This window comes from Papio anubis, chromosome 12 (assembly GCF_008728515.1).
Source record: "Papio anubis isolate 15944 chromosome 12, Panubis1.0, whole genome shotgun sequence".
Taxonomy (NCBI): domain Eukaryota; kingdom Metazoa; phylum Chordata; class Mammalia; order Primates; family Cercopithecidae; genus Papio; species Papio anubis.
In genome coordinates, this window is record NC_044987.1 from 65,852,692 (window position 1) to 65,871,325 (window position 18,634).

At 49.7% G+C, this 18,634-nt stretch overlaps 1 protein-coding gene across 1 annotated transcript in view; it reads right to left on the minus strand.

Moving 5' to 3' along the window:
* Positions 1-18,233, minus strand: part of DCHS1 (dachsous cadherin-related 1) — a 33,439-nt gene extending 15,206 nt beyond the window's left edge. The window contains exons 1-2 of the mRNA XM_003910281.3: positions 18,227-18,233; positions 2,465-4,375 (exon numbers count right to left, since the gene is read on the minus strand). Coding sequence (XP_003910330.2) covers positions 2,465-4,255 — 1,791 coding nt within the window. The 5' untranslated portion in view covers positions 4,256-4,375; positions 18,227-18,233. The remainder of the gene's footprint in view (positions 1-2,464; positions 4,376-18,226) is intronic.
* Positions 18,234-18,634: the final 401 nt, after the last annotated feature.

Sequence of the window (18,634 nt, forward strand, 5' to 3'; positions counted from 1 at the left end):
GCTCTACATTGACTACCACTTGCAAAAACAAATCTGGTAATATTGCTCCTCTACTCAAAATTTTCAATATTCCCTATAGAAAAAAGCTCAAACCCTCTGACTTGACTGAGCCTCCCTGCACTCTCATCCGCCACCCTCCCATCTCCGGTCTTAACTCCAGATATCCTGAACCCCTAGTAGGCCCTTGAACAAGCTGGGCCCTCCCACACCTCTGTGCACCTCACCGCTGCTTGGAAGCCTTACCCCATCTGATACTCTCATAAATTGCTCATCCTTTAAGTCTCAACTCAAGGGTCCCTTCTTTCGGGAAAGCACTCATACAGCCTATCCGTACCTCATATATATCCCCAAATGGAAATGTTTTTATTGGAATGAAGCTATTTCTTTGCACATGAATCTCCCCTCTATAAACTCCTTAAGATGAGGGGAGTGATGCTTTCATGACTGTATTCCATGTCTCTAATACAGTGACTGGCACATGGTAAACATTCAATACATTTATATTGAATAAATCAAACATTAAGACTTCTTGTAACAGTTGTAAACCCCAAATGGTCATTTTTACCCCTCATTCTCTATGGTTGCTAATAGTAAAAACTCCAGGAAACTACCTGGAGAGTTGCCCTCTTGCTTCAGGCACTAGTGAGGAGAGAAGTCTGGAAGCCATAGCCTATTGGTCCTGGCCAAGAAGGAGAGTAAACACATGGAAGAGTGAGTGGTGGAGCTGCACAGCAGCAGGCGAGCAAATATGCACAGTCTGGCCAGAGGACAAGAGGTCAGCCAGGCCCAGAGCTAGCCTGGAAGTCTATGCTGTGTGGAGATGTTCAGGAGTCTGGTGGAGTTTGGTGACATAAGGACACCAAGCACCAGCCTCCTAAGAGGACTCCCTGCCCGCTATCCTCTCTCCTGCAGCCATACTCCATAGTGCAGTCAAAGCAATCTTTCTAAAAGACATATCAGATTTGCTTAGAGTCCTTCACTTGCTCCCTATGATTTTAAAGATAAAGTTGAATTTGTGACCTGGCTCCTGTCTACTGTCTTGTCTCATCTCCCCTGACTCTTTCTCATCAGTACAGCTGATGCCAGCCTGAACAATACAATCTCCTGAACGTGTCCTGGTATTTGTTCAGCAGCTCTTTCCTTAGGCTTGGAGTCTCTGGTCTGCACACTTCATATTATCCATTTGGCAAAGTTTCATTAGTCCTTCAAGGCCCTTCCTCTGGGCTTCCACAGCATTTATATGCCACCTGCTGCAGCATTAGTTATTGATGTGTCTCCCTATCTAGACTGTGACCACCCTGGGAATAGGACTGTCTCTTTTCTTTGTTCTCTGGGCTTAGCACAGTGCCAGGCTTACAATATGTAAATAAAATCTTGAACATACAAATGAAGGAACGATCTGTCACACACCTGCTGATCCAATCACCCTTAAAGCCAGATAGCTAACTTAATAAAACCAAACCTGATCATTCCCTTCCCAGCTCAAAGAAATTCAGTGAGCTCCTTGAGGTCAGGAGATCAAGACTATCCTGGTTAATACGGTGAAATCCCATCTCTACTAAAAATATAAAAAATTAGCTGGGCATGGTGGCAGGCTCCTATAGTCCCAGCTATTCAGGACACTGAGGCAGGAGAATGGTGCGAACCCAGGAGGCGGAGCTTGTAGTCAGCTGAGATTACGCCACTGCACTGCAGCCTGGGCGACAGAGTGAGACTCCATCTTTAAAAAAAACCAAAAAACAAAAAAACAAACAAAAAAAAAACAAAGAAGTTCAGTGAGCTCTTTTGCTTTCCAAGTAGTCCTAACCCCTCAGTGCTTGGTGTTCAGGGACTTCTGCAGCCTGGTCTCAGAGTGCTTTTCCCATTTCATGTTCCCTCCACTTTTTCAGGCCTGACTTGCAGCCAGTCTCTGTCCTTCTCAGCCTGTCTGGGGTTCCTGCCTCTTCCCCTGAGAGGACTTCCTGCTCTGGATATCGAGATAATTCTTGCTATCTCTCATTCTCATGTCTCATCCAAAGTGTCCTATTAAGGCTCAGCTCTGAGGGCAGGGATGAGGATTTCTTCCAGCACAGCCCAGCACTTGACAAGAAATGGAGGGCCTCATAAATTCTGGTGTCTTCTTTGGGGAACAGAAGCCACATCGGTATGTAGAATCTCCATCTCTGCCCTGCAGAACAGCTTTGAGACTTTCACTTCCTGACACCACAAATCATTTCTCCACTGGATTCAATCTTAACTTCCTCACCTGCCAAGACCATCTGCCTCAGCTCTTGCACTCTGCTTTCTCATCTTCTCATTAACCCTCACCCTCTGCACAGATTTTGGAGCTTACAACATAGGGCAGAACCCTCTAGCATAAGTCACCATCAGTAGATGACCTTGTAAGACTTGGTTCCTGCTCTGAGGTCCCCTGTGGCTCTCAGATGCCCCCAACTGTATCTTGCTATGTGCCAGGCCTACCCACCTGAAGGAAGCAAGTTCCAGGCTGGGTGCCCTCAGGCAGCGAGGCATTGTAGAAAGTCCTCTGGAATTGGGGCTCATTATCATTCACATCTTGCAGGGCCACGTTAACTGTGGCAGAGGAGGCTAGAGGGGGCAGGCCACCATCTGTGGCCACCACAGTCAGCTGTGGCTGAGGTTCCAACTCATAGTCCAGTGAGGCAGCCGTAGTGATAATGCCTGAGGTGGGGTCAATGGAGAACCAGTGGGTGTGGGCGCCAGGGGCTAGGCTGTAAGTGACCTGACCATTGGTGCCTTGGTCAGGATCCCGAGCAGTCACCCGCACTACAAAGCTGCCAGGCAGCGCAACCTCAGGCAGGGGCTCAGGTTGGTAGAACTGGCGGTCAAAGGCAGGTGCGTTGTCGTTGACATCAGTGACGTGCAGCACAAAGGCAGCCTCGGCCCGCAGTGGAGGTGAGCCTGAGTCTGTGGCTGTAACCCTCAAGTTATAGGCATCCCTCTCTTCCCGATCCAGCCGCCGAGCCACACACACCAGATAGATGACGCTGTCTTGGGTGCTTAGGGCAAAGTGGCCCTCTCCACCTTCCAGGGACACATTGACATGGGCAAAGTCACCATCATCTGGGTCTGACACAGAGATGCGAGCAACAAGCTGTCCAGGTGGGGCGGCCTCAGACACTTGGGGGGAGCCATCTGCACTGAGAAAGATGACAGTCATGGAGGGCTGATTGTCATTGGCATCTCGCACATGCACAGTCACAAAGGCTGAGCCCAACTCAGGGTGAGCCCCACCATCTCGTGCTTGCACCACCAGTTCATGGACCCGCCGTTGCTCAAAGTCCAGTGGCCGCTCTAACTGAAGCAGCCCCGTGTGCGCGTCGATGGAGAAGGGTCCGTCACCCTCGCTCTGCCTCCGATTGATCTCATAAGTCACAGCCCCATTGGCACCAGCATCGGCATCAGATGCGAACACCTGCAAGACAGGACTGCCAGGGGCCAGGCTCTCAGACACCACAGCATGATAGCGGCTCTGATTGAAAGCTGGAGCATGGTCATTGATGTCCAGCAGTGTCACGTCCAGCAGGGTCTGGGCCCTCCGGGGTGGTGAACCACCATCATAGGCCTCCAGCTGTAGCATATAGTGTGAGCGGTTCTCTCGGTCCAGTTCCCCAGTAACTACCAGCTCAGGCACTGGGGCCCCATCTGGACCGGGGCGTGTCTCCAGCCGGAAAGTCTCTCCAGCCCCATCACCAGATAGCGCATAGCCCTGGGTTCCCAGATGCCCAGCATCTGCATCACGAGCAGGCTCCAGTGGGTAGCAGGTGCCAAAAGCTGTATGCTCAGGTACCTGCAGGGCAGCCCGAGCCTGTGGGAAGGCTGGAGCATGGTCGTTGATGTCAGCCACTCGCACTGTAACTTCCACGGTGGCACCATCAGGAGTGACTGCAGTGAAGCGGTAGCGGTCCCGCTGCTCACGGTCCAAGACACGGGCTGTACGGACAACTCCACTGTGTTCATCAATGGCCAGGTCTGTGCCCACGCCGCTGCCCTCCTGGGCGGAGATGAAGTACATGAGAGGAGCTGCCGTGCCTGCCGGAAGCCCCGCACTGATGTCCCCAATCAGTGTACCTGCTGGCTGCTCCTCATCAATCTGCAAGTCCAGGCTCCCAGCCTGAGCCCAGGCACCTGGCACCCCAGCTCCCAGCAGCAGCAGCAGCAGCAATAGTAGCAGGAGGCGGGGCCTGGGGCTCTTCATGCCAGGGCAGGAAGGCACAATGCCCGGCTCCTTCTGCATGACAAGGGTAGTCCAGCTGTGCCTTGGGCTCCAGCTCCAGGCCAGGCTCTGGGCCCAGCTTGACCTCAGACTTTGGGTCAGGTCCCACTGGGGCCCTGGCTCCAGCTCAGACTCCTTGACCTGGGAGAAAACAGAAGGAAACAGGTCATGACAGAGGAGGGATCAGCAGTCCAGATAACCTGGACAAGGCCACATCGATATTCAGACATGCTCAGCCCCCAGCAGGCCCTTGTGCTGCCTCACACTCATCTTAGGCCACATGGATCTCTGCCTCAGGACTCTTTGGGGCCACTCCAGTCTTCTCCTTGGCAGATCCCATCCTTTCCTACCCTCAGCAGATTTTTCTGCGTCCTATTTTTTGTAGGTGTGAATGCCCACAAACTCCCTTCTTCCTATTTCTAGGCTTAAAACTATGGGCATTCTTTTCTCATTTTCTTCTCATCCAGAATTAATACTCGCTTCTTCCAGCCTCTATAACCATGTATTTGGTAACCTTTCCTGAACTGTCAACCTTTTCCTCTCTCCTGGAGCTTTCCATCAGTACTATATGCTCAAGTCTCTCTCTCTCTTCCCACCCCCAACTCTGCTAGAAGGGAATGATGTTGTTCCCTTAGCTCTACTTCCCTACTCCCCTCTCCATTCAATAAGAGATTAAACACCTACAATGTGGAAGCACTGATGATACCACAGTAAATAAAAGAAACGGTCTCTGGCTTCAGAGAGCTTATAGTCCATGAGTTGAACAAGTAATTACAAGTGTGATAAGAGTTGTGAAGAAGACGTACATAGAGCAAGGAGGAATATAAGAGAAGCAACACAGGCAGAGAGTCAGGAAGTCCGTGTTTTGCCTAGGAAGTGACATTGAAGTTGAGATCTAAATGACTAGGCGCTAGCTAGGCAATGGTGGCCAGAGAAGGGGATATAGAAAGGAGAGAAGGACGTTCTAGAAGAGTGAGCAGAATGTGGAAAGACTTAGAACCCACAGTCAAGGTGGGGCTCAGAGTGTCTGAGGGTGGGGTGGGGTGGGGGGGCATGTGTGTGAAGCATAGTGCTAGGGGCAGAGGGTATGAAACAAGACAGGGACTTGTAAGCTGCATTGAAGATTCTGACATTATCCTAAAGGCAAATGGAAACTACTAAAGCACTTCAAGGAGGAGTGCCAGAATAGGACCTATATTTTGTGAAGATAGCTATTGCAGTTCTTTGGAAAGCAAAGATCACGCAGATCGGACAGTGAGAAGGCACTTATGGGCATCCAGGAGATGACACTGCTTTGATGGTAACTTGGATGAGTGTAAGCAATGAACATGGCAAGAAGTGGATAGGTCTGTGGTGGGGTTCAGGAGGTAGAGAGGCCAGGCCTGCTGACTGCTTGAAGGCAGAGGATGAAGGATTGGGAGAAGTCAAGGATGATGCCCACATTTCTGACCTGAACTACCAGCTGGATAAAGGTGTCCTTAACTGCTCAGAAAGAAAAAGAGGCAGGGCAAGGGACCAAAGAGGGGTGGTGCCTCTGGGTCCAAAGGGAGCCAGGGTTTCAAATGATGCTTAAGATCAGGAAGGAAACGCCCTAGAGCCCCTTAGTTTAGTGAGTAAGTGAGAGAAGAATCCGTGGATAAGTGAGAGCAAAGACTGAAGATGGGACGTAGTCACCAGAGGGAAGAGGGACATTCAGAAGCTACAGCCCTTTCTGAAAGGTTGTTTCATTTCCCCCATTTTCTCATTTCTCACACTCTCCTCCCTTTATGCAATGAGGCTTCCTTTCTTGTGACACTGCTTTCACTAAGCTTCCAAACATCTCCATGTTCTACGCTGGCAGCCACTTTTTTATCTTCCTTTTATTGGGTCATTCTGGAACACTGAAACACTGATCACTGGCTCCTCGAAATCTCTTCTCCTAGGTTTCACATTGTGACCCCACCTCTTATTTCCATCATGCTTCCCTGCCCACTCCTCCATCTCCTTTGCAAGTTCTTTTTCCTCTGCCCACTCCTTCACAATTGGTGCTCTTTGGGGTTCAGTCCTGGGCAGCCTCTTTTCCCACTCTCCACACTCTGCCTGAGTGATCTTACCCACTCCCATGCCTTCAGTTCAAATGTATCAATCATTTTTTATGTGCCATCTATTTGCTAATGACTTTCCAATCTCCAGCTCCAGCTCTGAAGAGCTCTGGAGACACATGTCCAGCCATGTACTGGGCTTTAGTATCCCCAGCCATCACCTCAAACTGCTTCTCCTCCATTCCTATTCCTGTGAATAGGGCCACCATCTATCCAGGTGTCCAACTAGCAGTCCAGAAGCTCTCCTTGTGTCCTTGCTTATCTTCAGTCCTGATTTCCAACTAGTCACGTAAACCCCACCACTTCAACTAGACATGTCTCAGGTCTTTCCTGTTTCTCCTAACTGCCACATCCCAGTCCTTGTGCCACATCCCAGAACATCTCTCCTTGTGATTCCTGTAACAGCTCCTCACTGGTCTTCCGCTTCCTGGCTTGGGCCTTCTGATCCATCTCCACTTGACTGGAGATACCCACAAAACTCTCACCAAACCACTCCTGATGAAAGGTTTCCACTGGCTCCCATAACTGACGGCAGAAAACAAATGCCCCTCTACAGAAAGAAAGGCAACCACACAAACTTGTGTCTACAGTGTCAAGAGGTTCATGGACACTAACTAGGTATAGAACTTCTGATCTACAACCTCCTTAACATGTCTTCATGATCTGAGCCCTGCCAACTTCTCCACAGTCCCTCACCTTTACTTCCCCCACCATACCTTGCACTCCAACATGAAATCTATTACCATGCTCCTTCCTTGCTGCTTCCTAACTCCTTGCCTTGTATTTGCTACTGTTTTGTCATGAGATATCCTCTAAAAATCCTCTTCACATAATCACTCCCTCCTGCCCATGCAGAGCCTATTATACACACTACTGGGCTCCCATTACTTTTGGTAAACACTGACAATAAATGGCACAGCAGCCTCAATTTGTTCATGTGTCTGCCCTCTGCACTGGATTGAAGACTCCTTGAGGGCAGTGACAGGTCTTGGTTAGTCTCTTGATTCTCCAGCATTTAGTAGAGTTATAGCAAGAGCAGGCAGCCCATGCTAAATGAATGGTCACAATCTCATGCTTCCACACCATCATACTCACATAACACACTGATAGAGACACATCCATGGTCATGCCAACTGAGACAACACACACAAACACATGTGAGCCCAGGACCCTGAGGCACCTTGGTCAGTCCTATGACTACACAAATGTGTCCTCAGGTCTTTAAAGATTTGCTGTGCTGTAGGACTTCCTTTCCACAAAGAGAGGTGGGCTTCTGACTCCCCTATTTACACTTCTGACCCACCTCCTCTCTCCCATCTGTGTGAAACAATAAAAAGAACAGGGGCTTTGGAGCTTGGACTGGGTTTGAGCCCCAGGCTGGGCATTATGTCCGTAATCTGTAAAATGGCTATGGTGACACCTATCCTGTGGGGTTTTGTGAAAATTAAAAACAATGCAAGAAAGGAACACAGAGCTGGGTATTTGCTAGACTCTCTTTCATGAATTCCCAGCACCATCCCCTGATAGGCCTCCTCTCTGCCTTCATCCCAGCTTTAGAATCCTGGGGTTGTATGTGTGCCGCATGGAATAACAGGTCAGAGGGATTCAGAACAAGGAAGTCAGGTGAACCCAGGCCTGATTCGAAGAGGGGAGAGGATGAGAGTACAAGGATGGTTCCAGGGCCCAGATCAGGTCAAGGGGTAAGAATGGCCCTATTGATTTAATCAGTTAGTGGAGAGAAAGCAGTCATGGTTTGGAGGGAGGGAAGATAATAGTGAGGCCAATGTGATTATCATACTCTGTATCATAGTTACCTGTCTTCCTACCCAGACAAGTAGCTGTTTGTCAGCCCAGACTGTATTTTAGTCATCTTTGTATGTAGCATGGAGCATAGCATATAGTACATGATAAACACGTTTTCTGAATGAAGGAATCTATGAATGGTATGAGATAAATCTCAGGTGAAAGATTAGCCTTCAAGAGGAGAGACTCAGGTCCAGGCAGATGCCCTGTATGAAAATAACTCCTTCTCCCAACCTGTGCTCCTTCCACAGCAAACTCTTGCAGAACACTTTCACAGTGGACACACAAAAGTGCACAATCACAAAGCCACAGCCCCATGCACTGCCTGGCACTCCCTCTCTCTTGCTGTCAGGCTTACGCAGATGCATTCTCATGCAGGCAGATTCACATGCACACAGGTACATTCAACACATGCTCATACACACATGCACAGAGGCTTGCTTTAACATATACACAGCCAGCGCACACACACAGAGACCGCTTCCCATATATATGCAGAAGCACATTTTCCACACAGATGAGCCTATTCCTTCACATGGAACCCACCCACACACATATGCAGGCTTACATACACACACACAGAGAAACACACACACAGAAAGACACTTTCTCACGGCCCTCACACCAAGAGGTATGTTCACACCCTCTGATATGACCCCACATACACACACACACACACCCTCCACACACACAGGCCCAGTGTCACGTATGCACAGACTGACAAGGAGAGCATGCATTCACACTTGAAGACCCACCCACACGCAGGCATGCTCTCACACATGCTGCCGGGGCACTCGTGGTCAGCTCTGCGGCTGCAGCTGTGACCTCCAGGTCCCTGGGGCCTCTGTCTGGACTGTGCCTCATCACTTCCTGCTGCAAGGCTTCCAGTTCCAAACTCGAACTCCAGACTCTCTCCCGAGACCGTCTCATGCTCGCTCCAGCTCTCCTCTGCACCATCTCCCCAAGTCTGTCCAGTGTTTCTCATTCCTCTTCCCTGAGACTGGCTCCTCCTCCCTGCTCTTGTCTCTTTCCCTATCCAGGTCTGTCCCGTCGCTTCCCCCAGATCTGGCCTGCCCTTCCGTCTTGTCTCTTTCCCAGTATGCGCTGCATCCTGCCTAGATCTGTCTTTTTCCTTCCCCCAAATCTGTCATGGCTCTTCTCCCACCTGATTCTGCCTTGCTACGTGCCCTCACTCTGTCCCCAGTCCTGCTACTTGGTCCTCTGACTCCATCCTGCTCTCCTCCTCCATCCCCACATCTGGGCCTCTGGAACCACAGCTGGTTCTCATTAGGAAGGGGAGGGGCAAGACTGTTCATTGGGGCCTGAAACGTGATGTCAATTCCCCCTCCCTCACTAACAGAGCCTCCCTCACACCCCCAGCCTGTGTGTCTATAGGACCTGGAAGCAGGGTGAACATGGGAGAGGAAAGAGAGGTGGGCTGGTGGGGAGGAGCAGGGGGACTACAAGGGAAGGGGGTGCTCCAGGAGGAAGTAGACGAGTGGCCCGAGACGCTGAAGGGGAAGCAGGCTGGGGGAGCTGGCACCACCCAGGCCTCTTCCCTCAACTTCCTGTCCCAGGGCCAGCGAGGGGCAGAAAGACAACAGGGGTGAGGAGGGGCGCCACGAAAGGCAGATGGGCTAGAAGTGGAGGAAGAAGAGGGTAGCCTCAGTGAGCAAAGGGGTGAGGATACAGGGCCAGGCATAAAGGAAAGAGGAAGCGGGAAGAGATTCCGGTAGGGGGATGACAGGGAGCAAGACTGAGGGAGAGTGACTGTGTATGGCAGAGGAAAAAGGGAGCGGCGCTAACTCAGAAAGGGGAGGTGAGTTGAGGCAGGAACAGCCCCAGCCCCACCGGTGCGTGCTGGGCCAGAGCTGGAGGAAGGAGGAGGGGGCTCAGGAGGGAGGAGGAGACAGCTGACAAATTAGCTTCCCTGGATATCCCTGGGACAGCCCCATAGGACGGTGGCCAGAGCAGTGCCCAGGCCTGGCTCTGTCCCTCCTGAGGACTAGTTCCCAGGAAGTACTCCAGGGAGATGCTGAGGACAGATGTGAGCAGAAGAGGCAGAGGAAAAGTCTATTTTCTGAGCTTTTATGGTGTGCTGGGCCCTGTGCCAAGCAATTCACAGACAGTATCTCATTTAATCACCATAACAACCCTGTGAGGAAGGAATCCCGGCTTCCATTTTTAAACAAGGAAATTGAGACTCAGAGTGAAACAATTTTCCTGAGTTAACACAGCCTTAATTTGGTCCCAAGACTATGTAGTCTATGTTGCCTGAGATTTCCCTCCTCCTCAGGGAGGAGAGAAAGATGGAGAGAATAAGAAATTACAGGGAAGTTGAGGGGACAGAGTCCTGGCAGGACAACAGAGGCCTGAAAAGGAAGATAATCTGGAGGAGGGAGGTGAAGAATGAGGCCTCTGGGAGAGTCTGGGTTGGCAGCGGTAAGGCTGAGGATACAGATGTGAGGAGGTGAAGGTGAGAAGATTGGTCACTGGCTCTCCAGGAAGATGAGGGAGTGGAAGGACTCTAGACTGCAGCCTACCTACCAGGGTTCCGGCCAGGTTACTAAAGTGGTTCCATTCGGACACTGCAGAGGAAAAGCCATTTTGGGGGGTGACTGTTGGGATCCCCATGTGGAGATATTCAAGCACAGTTGGGTTTACAAGCCTGCAGCTTAGCATAGAGACCAGGGTTGGAGATTTAGAAGTCATGGGGTAACTGAAAGCTGTGGCCTTAGAGACTCCATCAGATAGAATGTGTAGCGTGAGAAGAGAGTCTTGGATAGAACCCTGAGAACTAGTTACATTAAGCGGCAGGTTGAAGAGATTTTTATTCTTCCTGGGGACAGTATCACAGAAGTTAAGGGAGACAACATTTCAAAAAAAGAAAGGGATCGATAATGTCCAATGTTGCTAAGAATTCAAGTAAGATAGGGGCTGAGAAGTGGACACCGAATTTAGCAGTGAGGCGGTCTCTAGTGATCATGCAGAAAACTGTGTCAGAAGAGTACTAAGGGTGCAAGCCTCTTGCAGTGGGAAATGAGAAAGAATGGATCAACCAGTAGCTAGCCATAGACCAGACATCAGCACGGATTCATTCACCAATACATGCTTGCTACACCCCTAGAACAGGGAGACAATATATCATAGCAAGGCAGGACAGGATAGTGGCTAAGATGCAGACTCCAGGGCCAAGCCAGCTGGATTTGGTTCCCAGTTTCACTTACTGGCTGTGTGACTTTGGGCAAGCCACTTAGTTTCTCAGTGCTTCCATTTCCTCATTTATAAATAAGGACAATAATAATACCTACTACATTGTATTTGGCTGTTAGAGTAGTGTCTGGCACATAGTAAACTTCATAAGTATGTGAGCATGAGATATTATTATAGTGGTTAAGAAGATAGGCTCGACTGTCAGGCTGGAGTTCAAATCCTGACTCGACCACTTAAGCATGAGTCTAGACAAGTTACTAAACATTCTAAGTGTTAGTTTCCTCTTAAACCTCTGAGGTTTAAAGTGCTTACCTTAAATGGTTGATATGAGAGTTAATGAAATAATTCTAACAATAAACATAGCACAATGTCCAGCAACAGTGAATGCTCATTAAATGTTAGCTGCTGCTGTTGTGTGCCACACACACAGTAACTCTGCAATAAGTGTTATTTCAGAGATGAGGAAACTGAGGGCTCAAAGAAGGTAGCAGAGAGATATTTAGAATGATCTAGAATGCAGTTCTGACAGACTCCAAAGCTAGTGCTTTCTGTTAGACCACATTGCTTCTCTGCTGGAGGGCTCAGGATGCCCAGATAAAAGGTCATATAACTGGTCAGGCAGCAAAGCAGGGAAGGAGAATGATCAAAGTTCTGTTTTAGGAGAATACATCTGGCAGTGTGTGCAGGGTGGGTGAGAGGAGGAGGAGCTCAATGTTGAGAAATTGTCAGTCCAGGTAGAGGGTCAGGTGAGCATGGGGGCAGGTGGTAAGAGAGGGGACGGAACATGGAGGATGATTGGAGGCCTCCAGGAGACAAAGAAAAAATGGAGAGGGGAGAGGAGGTCCTGGGTATTCATGTGAAGTGATTCAATGATAAATCTGTTATTCAACAAATACTTGTTGAAGATTTACCATGTGCCAAATGCCATACTAAGCACTAGGGATAGAAGTGACACAGACAGATCAAGTCCTTTCCTTCATGATGTTCACAGGTAGGGAGACTTGGCAGGGATAGGCAGGGCAGGGTGAGGGAGCTGGGGCACGGGGTAGTGACACTCAGCAAGGTGCCCCAAATTCTGACCCTGACAATCAGGGTCTAGGCTGTAGAAGAGGTCAGTGAGGCCAGAGCTAGCAGAAAAGTTGGAGATGTAGCAAACAGAGATGTCAAAATAGAAGAACAAATTTGGAAAAGTGGGAGGCTGAGGGTAGGACAGCATAGTAGAAGGGCTGAGATGTTAGAAGTAAAATTAACTAAGTTAATAGTTGAACACTTAATAATTTTCCTTCTGAATCCCCAAAACAACTCTCTTAAGGAGATACTACTACCTCCATTTTCACCTAATGAAAGGGGAGCTCAAAGAAGCTAAGTCATCCAGGCCATAAATAGTGTGACTGGAAAGTCTAAAGTGTGGCTCCCTCTCCCTTCTTTCTTCTCTTTCCTCCTTTCCTTCTTTCTTTTTCACCATCCATAGAGAAGTGTGTTCTAGGCTCTGAGAGATAACAAGCTTCTTCCATCCAGTAGCTTAGAAAGAGAAAAAAATAACAAGGACATCATAGCATACTAAGTGAGCAGAGAAGGGCTTGGAAGTTCCAGGTGAACCTTCTGGAGGAGGTGCCCTCTCATCAGGAGACACAGGGAAACGGAAGCCCCTCCCAAGTGGCAGTGGTTGAAAGTGCCCTGGTGTCAGAAGGTTACCTAAGGAAGATGGATACGGGAGCTGAAGGAAGAAGAGTCAGCAGGAAGCTGGGAAAAAGCTGGGAGACAATAGCATGAACCCCTGGGAGGAGCTTTTGCTAGCAGATACCAGGGCATCAGAGAAGAGAGAGTCCAGTCTTGCCTCTGTTACCACTGACAGGCAGGACAGGCAAGAGGAAAAAGGTACAAGAATCAAGGAACCTAATATGGGGAGGACTGAGGCCAGGATGCCAGGAGTTGGAGGGCTCAGGGTGGGTGAGTCCGCAGGGTAAAAGGGCATTAAAGGAAGGAGCAGCCTAGGACACCTCTGGGGAAAGAATCTGGTGAGGCACTGTAATGCCTTGTAGCCTGGTACAGCTTCTGTGACAGGTCACAGTTTCTGCTTCTCTCATCCCTTCTCAGAGCCCCAGTAGATACCTGACTCAATGGATTTGGGTCTGCAAACTTCTGGTACTTCTTAAATATTTGCTAACTGAATGAAAGATAAAGTACAGATAAGGGTGAGGAAGAGGTTTGAGTGAGACGAAGGAAGGATAAGTTGTAGGTGAGGGGAGTGGAAGTGTCTCCAGCAGAGTAAGTGGGTAGTGTGAAAATTTCTTAATTATGTGGGCAGCTCAGACTAGGTGTCAGTCTTCTGAAGAGTGAACAAGGGTGAGGGATGTGCTGTGAGGTACCCATGTATTCATTCATTTTGTTCACAGCCAAGCACCTGTGTGGGACCCTGAGTCACAAAGATGAGTAATATGCACTCTTGCCATCAAGGAGGTCCCAGGGTGGTTTGAGGAGACAAGACAGGGAAGAGGTAATGACAACAATGAAACACAGAGTTCAAGCCTGCCTGGTGGAGTCATTAAAGGCAGGGTTTGAGACCAGATATGAGGAAGGGAAGGGATAAGCCAGGAGGAGAAGGGAGTGAAGGGCCTTTCAGGCAGGCAGAGCAGTATTTGCAAAGGGCCAGAAGCATGGAAAAATGTAGTGTCTTTGGTGAACTACAGGAAATTCAATATGGCTGAAACTCAAAATGTGAGGGGGCTAGGGAAATGGGACAGGTGATGAGACTAGGAGGCTTGGGGAGGTCAGGCTATGATCTCATAAGCCTCATTAAAAAGAAAAGATTTTGTTCAAGGAAAATGGAAGGCATTTGAATAATGCTGAGCAGGGAGTGACATAGTTGGATTTGTACTTTAGGAAGGTGTCTATTACTGCAATGAAAATAATGGATTGAAAGAAGGAAGAGAAGTGTAGAAAGAAAAGTTAGGAGGCTCTTGCAAAAATTCATGTGAAAAGATGGTAGATGAGGGCAACAGCAGAGGTGATGGAGAAAGGGGATGGGATATCAGAGATTGCTGGAGAGAAGATAGAACCAACAGGTTTCAAGGGATTTCTGGATTATGGGATATGTGGAGAAGGGAATGGTTACAGTTAATTTCTGGGATTCCAGCTTGCAACCTGAGTGGGGATGGTCATTTGAGGGAGGAAGGAATGATGAGATCAGGTTTGCACATGATAAGGGGTCTGCGAGCTATACAGTAAACAGCAGGCATGCAGCAGGTATGCAGAAATGGGGCCTAGAAGAGTGATGTTTGTGAGTCATCAGCCTATAGATGTTAATTAAAGCCTTGCAAAATGAATGAAATTGATTACCTAGAGGTGTGTATACAGTGAGACAATAAGAAGGTCCAAGCCAGAACTTTAAGGAACAGTGACATTCAGGGGGCATACAAAGGATCCCTCAAAGCAGACTGAGACAGAATAGCTAGGAGGAGCTCCAGGGGAGATACGTACCATACTGTAACTTTCCGCTTATTTGCCTGTTAAATGTTCATGGAATAAAATCATGGCTCAGAAGCCAAACGACAAGAACAACTCAAAGAGAAAAGAATGGTCAATAATATCAGCTCCTCCCGAGAGGTCAGGCAGTTAAGGACTTTTGAAAAGATCCTCCAGATTGAGCAGAAGAGATGCTACTTTCTCCTAGGGAAAGCAGTTACATTTGAGGGGCAGGCACAAATGGGAAGTGAGGAAGTAGGAACAGCTATATGCAGAAGACTCTTTCACAAAATGTGACAGTGAAGAAAAGTGAGGAAGCCTCTTAGCTAATGGGGTATTACAGGGTTAAAGAAAGATAGGAGAGGCTGGAGGATCTTTATGTCCTCCCAGGAGGAATGGGAGAAAGGAAGGAACTGGAGACACAGGAAACACATGGAATAATCAGTTGAGGTCCCTGTGGAAGGGGAAAGGGACGGGATCTGTAACACAGGTAGAGGATTGGCCTTAACTAGAAGAGACACCACTTCATTCTTATAGGAAGGAAGGAGAAAAGATTGAAGAGGATGCAGATAAAAGTTGAGGGAGGAGGCAGAAATCTGAGGGAATTCAAACCAGATGGCCTCAATTTCCTCAGTGAGCCAGAAGACCAGGTTGTCCACTCTTAAATCCTTCCTTTCCTTCACCACCCCCGCCCCACGTCTGCTTTGTCACTGAGCCCTGCTGATCCCACTGCCTAAAGAGCTCTTGAAACCATCCACTTTCTCCTCTACTGCCACTACTCCAGTTCAGGCCAGTGTTATACTCTCCTGAGTTTCTGCAAGAGCCAACTGTGCTCCTTCTCAGGGTCCTTCTCCAGTAGCCTCATGGCAGTCAGAGTGGTATTTCTAAAATGAATCTGATCATATCGCTCCACAGCTTCCAATGATTTGGTAACTCTCCATTATTCTTGGGTTAAATGAATTTCTTTCTGTGGCCTCCTAGACCCTGCATGGTCTAAGCCTCCATTTACCTCTCCCACAGACTCTCTCTCCCTCTCATCACCTCATGTTGTAAGTGTCAGGCTCACTGAACTGCTTTATCCCTCACACACACACTATTTTTCTTTACATGGGCTTTTACATGCTGCTCCCTTGGCTTGGCATATTCTCCACCCACTCCATCAAGTTTAAGTTTAAATGCCACTTCCTTCAGAAAGCCTCTTCTGACTTCCCTATATTGGCCTAGGTTACTCTGCTGTGTGCTGCTATATTACAACACTAACTTCACAGCCTGTAAGCTCCATGAGGATAAGGACCATGTCCATTTTGTTCACCCTTGTGCTGCCAACTCCTGTCACAATGCCTAGCAGAGTAGGTGCCTAGTACGTGTTTGTTAAATGAATGAATTAGTGTATTGATTAATTAATCTACTGAAAACAATGGTGTGAGGTATGTGGGGTAATGAGTGTGAAGAAAATAGAAAAAATTTCATCTATTTATTTATGAAGGGCCCAGTTGAGGTTGGAATTTTTTAGAAGTATGAATTTATAGAAGCGTCCCCTCGTGTAGTTGAGAAGTCATTCTAGTTAGGGGCAATAATTTGAGGGATGAATTTGGAAGACAAGGAAACACAGTGGCCAAGGAGTGGTTAAAGGGATGATCCCTCGCATATGAGCTGGAAAGAAAGCACAAAGTCAGAAAGGAATAGAGTAGGAGGAAAAAAAGAGGTCAAGGGCAAGAGGTCATTACGAGGTTAAAGAGTGTAATAGGAGTGAGAACATCTGAAAGCTGGAAGGATATAGGAGGCTGTGGGTAGAGAGGGGAATGCAAGAGTTTAGAATTTTAAAGGTGGAATAGTTCTACAGAGTGGTCCTGGGAGGGAAGAAGAAGGTAACAGGAGCTACAGAGGTCAAGAATCTGTGAGGCTGTGGTGTTGAGGGACACTGAGAAACCATGGCAGGATACACTATCCAGATCTCGAAGTTTTCAGGGAACAAGAAGGTGTGCCTGGGAGATCTACGTATGAGAAGGGGTGATGGTGTGAGCATGATAAGTTAAACACAGTTTATTCAGCAGGTGGGACAGTTCTTCCTGTGGTGTGCATGTCATCCATGACTGTCTCCTGGGGTTGTACAAGTGGCTGTGTGGTAAGGGCAACTGTGGCACAGCCTCCTGTTAGTGACAGGCCTCTGGGGCATCCACTATGTATGTGCAGCTCCAAGGAAGTAAACCTAATAAGATGTGCTGTGACAGTGTTTCCAATGGATGTGGATTGCAGTGACAATGTCTCCTGAGAGGTGCTGGTCTACTTGTTTGTTGCTGGTGACAGTGTCTCTGGAGAGTGTTGGCAGTAACAGTGTCTTCCATGGTATGTGTTGGCCTTGACAATGAGCTGGTGGGAGTATGTTGGTTGCAACATTTCTGCTGTGGGTGTGTGTTGTCATGAGAGCATTTTCCGTAGGTGTGTGTTGGCTTGATAGAGTCAGCTGTGGGCATGTGTTGGTTCTGACTGCGGGTGCTTCCTGGGGGTGGGCTTCCTGGAAGCATGTGATGGCTGTGAGGGTATCTCTCGAGGATGTGTGTTCCCTGGGACTGTGTCCTCTTGTGGCTTGAGTAGGGCTATGACTGTGTCCCTATGGGTATTTGAGAAGTTGACATAAGCGACAATATTTTTCTGGCCTATGACCTTGTGGCTGTGGGCCCAGCCGCCACACTGAGTTCATTGTGCTTCTAGACCTCCCTCTCCCCACCCCCTCCACGTGGGACCCAAGCCTGTGGTGACCTTGCTCTGTCCCCTGCACGGGATTCTGAGCTGGGTATCCCGGACACAAACTCCCAGTTGCTCGAATCTCCCACTCAGAACACGTCTGAGTGACCCCCCTGCATCCACTGCAGGCTGTGCCTTCCTCTCCTCTGCTTCTCTGTACTTCTCCCCGCTCAGTTTCTTTGTCTCTGTCTCAGTTGGTCTCTGTCACACACCCATCCTCCACATTCTGACACATGGGCTCCCGCAAAGCGGGCAACACACCCTCACAGGGACTCGCTCACCATGACACACGCTCCTTCTGACCCTCACACCCTGTGTGACACGCACATGCACATACAGTCAGAGAGACATCCAAGGACACACAACCTCACAGTGACACGCACTGACACACTCCGACGATGCACTGGCACATAATACTGTCGTACCCCACAACCCCGGCGCACGCTCACGCCGCCACCCTCCCCGACTCGATGACACACGCACACAAAGACCCCCAGGCCCTGCCCCCACGCTCACGTTCACGCTCGCCTGGGTCCCGCAGGCCCAGGCCCCCCCTCCCCCATTGTCTCCGGCTCAGAACAAAGCCCCCGGCTCCGCCGCAGCCGTCGCCGCAGCCCCGGGGAGGCCGGCGGGCCCAGGGAGGGCGGGCAGCAGGACCCAGACCCGGGCGGGCGCGGGCACTGACCTCCGCGCGACTCACTCCCACCATGGTCTTCAAATCCATCCAGTCCATGTTTCCACCTGAACCTGGCCACCACATCATTCCCCTCCATTTCCTTCCACCACTGTCCATCCACCATAGCCGTCCGATCCAGTCCGTCCACTAACCTGGGCTTCCACCCTCCCTGGCACCCAGCCCAGCCGGTCCCCAGGCTTCACAACCACCGGCCCCACTGCCCTCCCCCTCCCCCCGCCCTCCGCGCATTGCCCGAGCCCCGCCCTCCGCCCGCGGAGCCCGCCCGCCCCCACCCGCGCTCCGCGCCGCCGTCCCCAGCTTCCCCCGGGCGCCCGCCCGTCCTCCGCCCTCCCTTCCCGGCCCCGGGCCCCGGCTCCCGGATCGGCCCCCGGCGCCGCCCATTCCTTCCTTCCTCCC